General features: G+C 30.0%; 1 protein-coding gene across 1 annotated transcript in view; it reads right to left on the reverse strand.

The window, feature by feature from the left end:
- LOC107438137 (formin-J) overlaps positions 1 to 10592 on the reverse strand; it is a 60613-nt gene that overhangs the window by 45389 nt on the left and 4632 nt on the right. The window contains exons 2-4 of the mRNA XM_071188040.1: positions 9308 to 9341; positions 8264 to 8414; positions 3720 to 4478 (exon numbers count right to left, since the gene is read on the reverse strand). Of these exons, the coding sequence (XP_071044141.1) occupies positions 3720 to 4478; positions 8264 to 8414; positions 9308 to 9341 (944 nt within the window). The remainder of the gene's footprint in view (positions 1 to 3719; positions 4479 to 8263; positions 8415 to 9307; positions 9342 to 10592) is intronic.

Here is a 10592-nt window from a genome sequence, read left to right on the forward strand (position 1 = left end):
GATATTCAGAACAGGTTACTTTATTATAATGTTACCACATTGTTACATAATTCAAAATGTTTTATTCACTGTATATAATTTTCATGATGAATGGGGTAGGGGCCGCTGCGCGGCCTAGGCACCCAGTTTTGTTTAAATAAAACAGAAAGAAATATTTTTATTAGGGCCGCAAGGCCTCAGACGCCCAGTTCCACTACAACGAACGAAATATTTTTATATAACATTTTGATGTGTTAAATGATTTTACTTTTTTAGAAATTTGCTTTCTAACTATTATAATTATTATTTTAATTTTTCTCTTCTATGATTTCACAATTAGACCTTCAGTTTCAAGGTCTGTTTCGAGCTAGTGGTAATGCGCATTTCCTCGAAATAACCTACCAACTTTTAATCTTTTCGAGAATGATTTTCTCAAGTGGTAATAGAATTGAAAGAGTAGATTGAATTATGCAGGTAGCAATTTCAGTCATATGCAGAAATGCATTTTTAGTTTTTAGGAGCTTAACCGCATCATCGTATCAAGGATGCCAGGTTGGCCTAAATCTGTAAGAAGTGATGACTGATAAATAAAAAGCAAAAATCTAGATTGAAAGAGATTGAATTTAGTAACTTTTTTCTAGCATATTTCTTTAAGTTTCGAAGTCCATGTTAACGCATCATCATCATCGAAATTTATCTGGTTGCCAGAGGCCTGTAATGGCCCTTTTCACATCCATCTTGAAACTTTATCTTTAAGATTGCCCTTTCTGGTAGCTTTGATTCAAATTGGAGTGAAAAGAAAGCTGAAAATTTTGTACTTTAGATGAAGTTGCGACGTTACAAAAATAAGCTACCATTACCCTGAGGTTTATGTCCTCTCTCAAATTTTCAAAGGTAAAAATTTCATTAAATCCTGCGGAGTCATAATTTATGGTATTTTCAAAAAATATGTAATTTATACATGTCAACGCAGGGAATATTATCGCTTTATATATAGATAATCTAGCAAGTACTTACAAGGAGGTACTTACAATTTAGCGATTGAATAGATTAAATAAATTTTAAGCTTCTACATTTTATTATAATTTTAAGCGCACGTGGTAACTCTGCATCGGAAGATTCTTTCATACATATGTTTAATTTATTTATATGAACTTATGGTCAAAATTATTTTAAATTAGATTATAAAACCAAGAAATGAATGTAAAGCATTAATTTTACTATAAGTATAAAATAAAATTTTTACCCTAAATGCGTAAAAGTTAGCATCTATGCGAAAATGTTGTTATTTTGAAGAATTTTCCCGATGATTTTTCTCAATTTTATGAAAAAGGAGTACAACAATTATCAAGACTTATCTTTAAAACCATTTTTAAAGTTTATAAAGTGAACTTTTAGTTAATGCTCATTTTATTAATGCTTTATAAATTTGGGGTAACTGTTACATAATATATTGGAGTAACTGTTACTGATCATCGAGACTGCTAGATGGGTATTTTTTTATTCACTTCATATATTTATATTTATTTATTTTTAATATTTTGAGAGCTTGAAACTAGAATAAATCAAGAGCTAACCTACATCGGTTGGCTAGAATTAGCAGTCGGTATAGCAATAGCCATAAATGCAAGCCTGGATGTCCTAATTCCCCACTGTATTTAAAGTTATATCGAAATAAAAATTAAAGATTTTAATTTTGTTAATTTTGAAAGCAAATAAAAACATTGCTGCGTGATTGTCAGGTTATATCTATTTGCGTATTTATAGTTATAATCGAAATTATTTTAACACGTTCACGCCGGGAAAAGTGAAAATATTGGTACGGGAAAAGAGAAAATACTGGTAGAAGAACTATTTCAATATTAGATAATATTCAGGAGGAGTTAATCTATTCTCAACAATAACAATTCCCTGTAAGGAAATTTATCACTGCGAAGAAGCAATTCAATATAAAAATTGCATACGTTAAAAACAATTGGTAGTTATGGATTTTTATTATTCCCAGAAAAAAACTAAAAAATGAAATTTATTGTTACCAGTTTTTACTCCGGTGCGCTGCCAAGATGAGACAATCTAGCGTGACCCACCGGTGGGTCACCCCAGCGTAAACGTGTTAAGTCAGTTTTATATAATCAAAAATTAAATGGTGAAGTATAAAATGTACTACCACCTTAAATATTCAATAAAAATCTTACATTTAAGTGGAGAAGTTGCCGTGCACATTATTTGTCTCTAAATATGTTATTTTTTCATGTATCAAGGTATGATTTGTCTATATTTATCAATTATGTCTTTCATTTTTCAAAAATCAGTTATTGTACATATCAAATCATGTTTTATCTTTATTTTTAATTGAAGTCTAGAATCAATATTTCTAATGTTATGTAAAAACGCCAATTTGTCATATTGAAAATTTCATTGTTTTATTATTTCACAAGCTTGATTTTTTCGGCTTGATTTTTTTTTATGGCTACCACAATGTTTGCCAAATCAATGCATTTTACCTTATTGTATGTAATTTAATGATGAATGGGACAGGTGCCCAGTTTATTTAAAGAAAGAAAGAAAGAAGTAAGTGCACATTAATTGTTATCATTTTAAAGCTCAATTTTCTTCATATCAAAATATTTTTCGTAGTGGTAGAAAAGGTAATGATTTAATATTTTATTATATTAGAAATAAAAAACTTTAGCACACTTACTATCCATAAATAGTATTAACAAGTTGAATGCCATGGGGGTAACCGGCACTGAGTTTGTTCGTAGCGCCACGGGGGTCACTGGCGAATGGTAAAGCCAAGATTATTGGAAACACATAATTCGAATAAATTTTTAATTTTTTTATATTATTATCATTACTAAATTGCTTTGAAGTAATTAATGTGATATAGAAGACACAAAAATAGTTTTATATATATACAAAGCAATGCAAACTTGCTCCGGATAGCGAATAAATATTTTCAAGTGATAGTTTATTAACTGTGATTCTTGGTTTAATAGATTCAATTTGGAAGATTTTTATCCACCACTGTTTCAAACAATTCGTAGGAACGAGAAAACGTTGATAGGTATGCAAATAATACTATTATACAATTTGTCAAACTTAATAAATGCAACTAAGAAACTTTTTGCTAAATATTTCATAGAGTGGTAGACACTTTAATTTAAAGCTTTCAGAATTCTTGATAATTTTGCTAAAAATGTTTAAGCCTCACCACAAAAGCGCTGGCACATAGTGCAGAGATGCCAACTTGCTCCGGACAGCAAATATATATTTTTAAGTGGTAGTTTATCAATTGTGATTCTTGGTTTAATAAATTCAATTCAGTAGATTTTTATCCACCACTATGTCTAAACAATTCATTGGGTTATATAATTCACCACTTTATAGGAGTTATGTCATGCTATACAATATGAAAAACAAGCAAAAATAGTCAAATATTTGCAAAATTCACTTTGTAGTTATTTACCGTTTTATTAATTATTTTGGCGTGTTCGGAGCAGTTGGCATCTCCGCATAGTGGCGTTGCATATAAACTTTAAAATCATTTATATGTAGTGGTGGGGAAAATAAGTTTAAATAAAAAAATTAAAACATTAACTTAGCCACCATTAGAATAAATTTTTACAAAAAGCGTTGGAAGTTGGCAGCTCTGTAAATGTTATTTTATTTATCGTTATTTTCTATTTGTTTAAAATCCGCCTCTCTGTTTTATAATTTTTATAGAGCATTTTACTTACTTTGTTGCTTGGAATTTTTGTCCAGTTTAAAGATTTCATTTTATTTTTTGGCTTTGGAGTAGATTGTTGTGGAAGCTTAAGAGAAGGTTGTTGGACAGTCATTGACGCCAATTTAGGCTGGACAGTCGAACCTCCTGGTAGAGGAGGAGGTGGTGGTGGTAGTCCACCCATTGGAGGAGGTAGGGGTGGTGGAGGTGGTGCACCACTCAAACCAATTGAGGGAGGAGGAGGTGGCGGTGGTGGGGGTGGTGGACCAGGCACAGATGCTGATGTTTGAGAAACTGATGAATTTCCAGCAGATGATTGAAATAGAGGAGCACCAGGGACTCTTGGAGGAGGTGATATTGCTCTAGATAAGGTAGCTAGTAGCTCAGGACTGAAGAGAACTGATGAGTTCGTTGGACTAAGAATGCCTGGTGTCTTGGAACTATCAGGGTTTCCAAAATTTAAGTTCAATGGTGTTCGTTTACGTGTTCTATTCTCAGTTGCAGTACACTGCCCATCATTGTTGTTATGACATGAACACTGACACCGCCCACCAGTTTCTTGAAGTCCTCTCAAAAGCTTGTTCAGACTGTGGTGATAACTTGGAGTTCTTAGCAGTTTTTCCGAATCTTCTTTTGTTTCACAAAGTGTTGCACGATGAACTAATTTTTCTGCTGTATCCCAAATTAAGTCTGAGATAGGTAAGGAAGAATCTATTCGAAGAAGATGCTGGAGAATGTTTAGAAATGGTATTTCCTGAGGTGTGTCTGTTACCTGTAAAAAAAAGGGAATAATAATTTAAAAGACACTCGATTTGAATTCAACATATACCATTAACTCGATGAAAGCATTATGAGGTGTCAAATGTACTTTCCTTTCCTCTATTCAGCCTATTTCGAGTGCAGTTTTCTTCATCAAAAAAATCAATTGTTGGAAAAGTTCCTCAAAATATTTTAATATTAAAGTCCCTGTACAACAATAAATGTAAATCCTGCATCTGCTCTTAAATTTTTCTATTTCCCAATTCGTTTTGTTTTTAAGTCAGAAGGGAAGTTAAATTCCTGCATTTAATTTTTAAACTTACTATTAGAAAAAAATTCAGAAGTAAAATAGAAATCTACTAAATCCATGCAACCACGCAGTTGAAGATGGTGTTATTTAATATGATGAAATAGAGCTTTTTTAGTATGTCAAGTGATAAATATTTTAAATTTGAGTTTTGTATCATGCTTTCTGTAAATATAATTATTGTAATTAAGATTGCTCAAAAATTCCTAAAACCATTTGAAAAGAATCAAAAGTTATAACCTGTGACAAACTGTATAATATTGTATGGTAAATATTTGATTTTAATAAATAATTATGGATATTTCAACCAAAAAAAAATAAATTTGATCCGCTCTTTTTCAGTTATAATATTGAAAAATTTCATCTATGCACTCTAATTTTAGAAATCAGATTAATTAAACCAATCGAACTGCGGTACATATAAAAGTAAAAAAATAAATGCATGTTTTACTGAATTATTACTAACTTATTTAAATAATTTTATAATTATTCATTATTTATTGTTGATTGTTCATTATAAATCGTTAATTATTATTGTAGTTACCGTCGCATTTAGGTTTTTATTTATTAATTTAATTTTATGTGTAGTTTTTTATACTAAGATTAGTAGAGAATATCTAATCATTCCCAAAAATCATTTGTTATCTATAATATCTTAATACTACTATGACGACTGTTCGTTCTTTTATTAATGTATTTTATAAGAGTTCATTTTTAATTTATTTTAAAATATTATTTTCAAGATTTTTATATTTTATTTTATTTTTAAGGTAGTGTATTTCATAAACAATTTATTAGAAATCATGAAAATTGTCATTATGAACGATTTTAGTGACACCTAGTGAATAAAGTAAGAATGAGGAATGAAAGGATACCAATCAACGGATCAGTGCATAGGTGTAGTAATACGTGTAAGTAATAAATATCAGTGGATTTCTTTATGAGCGATTCCTTGAAAGGCAATTTTGTGAATATTTGAATCAGTAAGTGAAATGCATAAAAATGTTTATAAACCTATAAATTATTTCACTGCTGCCAACGACAGTTTTCTTATTTTTTTAAAATATTAAATGCAAAATACAACAATGAAACAGCAGAAACAATTGGTTTTGAAGAGTCAATAAAACTGTTCGCGACTTTTAAAGCACGAGTAAATAAATTTTAATGTTTATGCTTATATATTTGTTTGCCATAAAAGATTATACTCATTAAATGCATTACCTATAATAAATATTATTTTTAGAATAATTAAGGCGATATTCTTATTAATTAAACTGTTTTCCTTTTTAACCTCGAATGCGGTAATTGTTATTTATCTTCTTCACATGCTTCTCTATGCACCATTTAAGGTTGATATAGACTTTATAATTCTCTGATATTGTAATTTTAAATATAAAAAAATATTTTCTACAGCGTTATGACTACATCATCGAGACCATTCAATGTTATTTCTTAATGAAAAAAAAAATCTTTTTTTTTCTTTTTTTTAAAATAGAGTTAAGAGCTCCGTTTTTAGTATCACCCTGAACACGTCTTTCACTGGCATTGAAAGTGACCAGCTATGCAGGGAGACCAACTGCTCCGCTTTCTGGAATATTTTTAATAAAGTGGTATCAAATTATATAGTAAAATTCGTTAAAGAAGGATAGTTACGCCTACTTTTTAATAGAGTAACCACGAAATTGAAGCTTTAGCGTTGCGTTTTATATGATACTTATAATTTTTGATATGTAGTGGTGAATAAATTACTTAAAATGAAAAATACTGAACTGAAAGTAACTTAAATTTCGTTACCACTAGAAAATACTATTTCACAAAGCGGAGCAAGTTGGCATCCCTGGCTATGATAATAGCCTAATTACTATTTTTTTGATTTCCTTGTGCATGATTTTATTTCCAGTGGTAGAGAGGAGATGAGAAAATGCGATGCCCTGTGTATATTAGCAGGCGTCAAGATGAAACTGTTTGGTCACTACCCGAATCTGCCCTATTTACCTATAGTCCTATATTTTATTTCATAACCATCGTTGAACAGCTGACTGAACTTTCAGTTTAGGGCTACAAATGTTCAACTCCGTAGCCTTGTAATTTTGAACCCAATCCAGAAGACAAGTGAACTCCCGGATCTAGTAGTGGGAGAAATTTGCCATCGTAAAGGACTTTTTAATGGAACTAACCCGCATTTGCCCAACATGGAGAGGAAAACCAGGAAAACCACCCACGGTTTGCCTGAAGGCAAGGGGGTTCTAGCCCATGATCCGTCTACCACTGAGGATATATTACGTCAGCACTGTGGTATGTGCGAGCTGAATGCGGAATTCGAATCAACCTGCCATCGCCGGGATTCGAGCCCGGGTCACCTCATTATGAGGTGAGCATTCCATCCTCTGAGCCACCATGACTAGGCCTATATATGATTAATACCACTAAAGGTAAATTTTGACAGCTGAGTTAAGTAAGTTTTGAAACAGGGTAGCCAGATTAAAAATGCGAAAAACGCCGATTAATAAAATTTAGAATTTTATTTAAGGAAATTAAAATTTGCAACTTTCTATAGCATATTTTTTTCAGTTCACTTTTGAAAGTGAAAGCAAAAAAAAGTTTTTTTTTAATATGAATTATTTGAAATGTTGGTAGATAAACAGTGGTAGATACGATTGAATAACTAGTGATAATAGATGAAGAAAAGTGAATTGAATTTCAACCCCTTTTCACATTTTTAGTCTTCTGTGGCATCTATAAAACAAGTATCAAGTTTTTAATGCAATTTTTTTTGTGCCTTATATTTAGGAAGGAAGTAGAATGATAAATCTTAACAATGCAATGTGCTCACTTTGCGGCGTGATGAACCGTTTACTGGCGTCAGTTTAGCGGACCGGAATACAATAATTAAAAGATTAAATAAAATCAATTTAATGCAAAACTAATAATAATAATAATTATTATTTTATTACTAATTATTATAATAATTAATAAATGGAATTGCAATTGAAAGAACAGTTTAATACTCTTAAATTCGGAAACTATCCGATAGTCCAAAATAGTGATGAGGTTGTAACTAAACTTTGTAATAACATAACTTCTACACGCACCTTTGATATTGTAAATCTTTTTACTACTTTTCCTCTCAAACTTTTAATTTTAGCAATTTACTTCAATTTGTCTTATCTACACAAATTTAGTTTTATAGTGATAAATTTCTATAGCTTTGAAAATTTTGCCTTAATAAAAACTGCTTTAAAAAATTCTAATTCTAATTTATTTCATTTCTAATTATTAATTTATAAATAGTTAGTCTATCTAATTCTTAATCTAATTATTATCTATCTAATAATTAATTTATTATTTTATTAATTTTTAATTAATGATACATTATTTTTGCAACTACTTAGAAAATTATTTTCTGAAATTCTGTAGTCATTAGAGGCTATGATAATATTACGCGAGTGTTATTTTATAAAAAGAAGTTTTCTTCGAATTAAATTTCTTACCTGTTTCAGAATAGCATAAAATATGTCTTGGTGACTATTTAAATCGACTCCATTTGGTCCAGATGATTGGCAATCATCAGCATATCTTTGCTCGTCAAATATATCTAACTGCACAAATAATTCACTGTCGACGGCATCGGAAAACGTTGATCTAAAAATAAAAATGTCGTTAAATTAGTTATATATTAACTTGATTCAATAACAAGAAGTGGTAGAAAATTATTAGCTATTCTTCGTTTAAGATTTTTTCTCTAAGAAAATAAAAAATAAAGTCATAGATTGAGTGTCTTAAACTCGAAGCAAAGCCTTTATTTTGAGTACCAAGCATGATTTTTAAAAGAGAAACAGTGACTGCTTTGCCTTGCAATAACTGTGATAATTATCACTTCCAAACATACGACTCAATTTCACATGGCAATCATAAACAATTTTATATTTTATATCCGTCAATGAACAGCTGAACCAATCCAGAAGACAAGGAAACTCCCGTATCAGTACCTCCAGAGGTATGATTTGTTATGGGAACATGGAGGACTTTGCGACTCGACAGATTTAACGTGCATCAGTTACCATTTACTACACTGGGAGTCTTCGGCCGGACCGAACAAACGACCTCTTGGACATGCACCTAGTGCCCTACCAACCAGGCTATCACCCCAAGTCATAAGCAATTGGAAAAAAAAAATTCAAAAGTTGTTATCTGCATCAGTGTTTCCCTTTTTTTGTCACAACTTTTTTAGCACATTGCATCGCTGTCTGTTCCGATTATCAGAATTGCCGATTGTCATAATTAATTATAATAACTAATTATCCGTTTATTGGAATCAATTATGAAAATTCCGCCAATTTTTATATCATATGAAATAAACCTAAGAGATAGCTCCCTAAAAAATTATTCATTTCTAAAAATATAAACACTAACCATTTTTACTTGATTGAATCATAATTGAATTATAATCCCATTAGGTTTTCGTTATTGTGTTCACATAAAAGCTTTAAAAATAAGCAATTTAAAGAGAAAGAAAAAATGAGAACCTTACATACCTCAGTTTGGAAACAACGTCAAGTATTTTTAAACCTGCAAGAAAAGAAAAAAAAAAGTATATAAACCGTTAAAGTATAAAAGTAGATAAATCGTTTACAATATAATCTTTTTGTTATCAATTACTACCATAGAATTGTTGCTTTAAAGTTGTTGAAGATATTAAATTACGCACCTGTTTTTAATTATAACTTTTTTTACATTAAAGTAAAACAAAATGAATCATTTTGCTTACGTTAAAGATTTATTTTCCTTAGCACATTTTCTGAATACATGCAGCAAACTTTTGCCATAATATTGAAAACATATATAATTCAGTTGTTGTTGATTAAAATTTAAAGAAATGATAGACAACATTTTATTGAAGCTAGCGCAAACTTGCCACCATAACTAAAGCTTCAATTAAATTTTTTTTCGCCTGGTTATTGTAGTCATTACCACTATCATAAAAAAGTCCTCTTTTGAGATAATCATACTAGAGGTAATAACGAAGGTGTTATTCTCTCCAAAAACAAATGGAAAAAGAAATAGTTTTAATAAAGAACCTCGTATAAATTCTTATTTCTCTCAAAAAACGAGAACTCTCGATGTACTAATAATAATGTAATACATGCATAATATGTAATAAATTTAATAAATGTAATAAATTGTAATATTTTGTATATTGTTGTAAATGTAATATTTTAACCACAAATATTATTATTTTCAATTATCATTTATTTTTAAGTAGGGACCCCAAATACTACACTTTTTGCAAAATATTTCATGGATAGTTAAAAAATAGAGCAGCGTTGCAGCAGTCTGGTAGTTTAAATAAATTTTAAGCTACCAATAAATTTTTAATTTAAACTAAATATATATGGGATAATTATGTAATTCTTAAAGGAAAGTTAAATGTTAGCATTTTTCCATTGTCTTGAAAAATCTTGCTACCACTTATCATACCAGCCAACTCTTCCGGATTTTCCGGAAGATTTTGTTTTCATATTTAAAGTGGTAGTAAATATATACTTTTTTTTCTTTTATAAACTTAATTTTTAAATGATTTTGATCACCACTATTCTTACAAAAATTAAGCACATATATTAATATGCGTTACTATCATGGTTGTCAACTTAAGTTTGCTGATATACAACGTATTTGTTTGCTTAAAATTGAAGTTTTAATTCCATTTTAATACCACTGGGAAAAATGATAATGGAAGAGATTAAAAGTTGGCAGGTATGCACTTATTAATTTCTTAACACTTTACCGACCGGCCGTCGATTAATCGACGTTTTGTTCTCA

This window comes from Parasteatoda tepidariorum, chromosome X2, assembly GCF_043381705.1.
Source record: "Parasteatoda tepidariorum isolate YZ-2023 chromosome X2, CAS_Ptep_4.0, whole genome shotgun sequence".
Classification (NCBI taxonomy): Eukaryota; Metazoa; Arthropoda; class Arachnida; order Araneae; family Theridiidae; genus Parasteatoda; species Parasteatoda tepidariorum.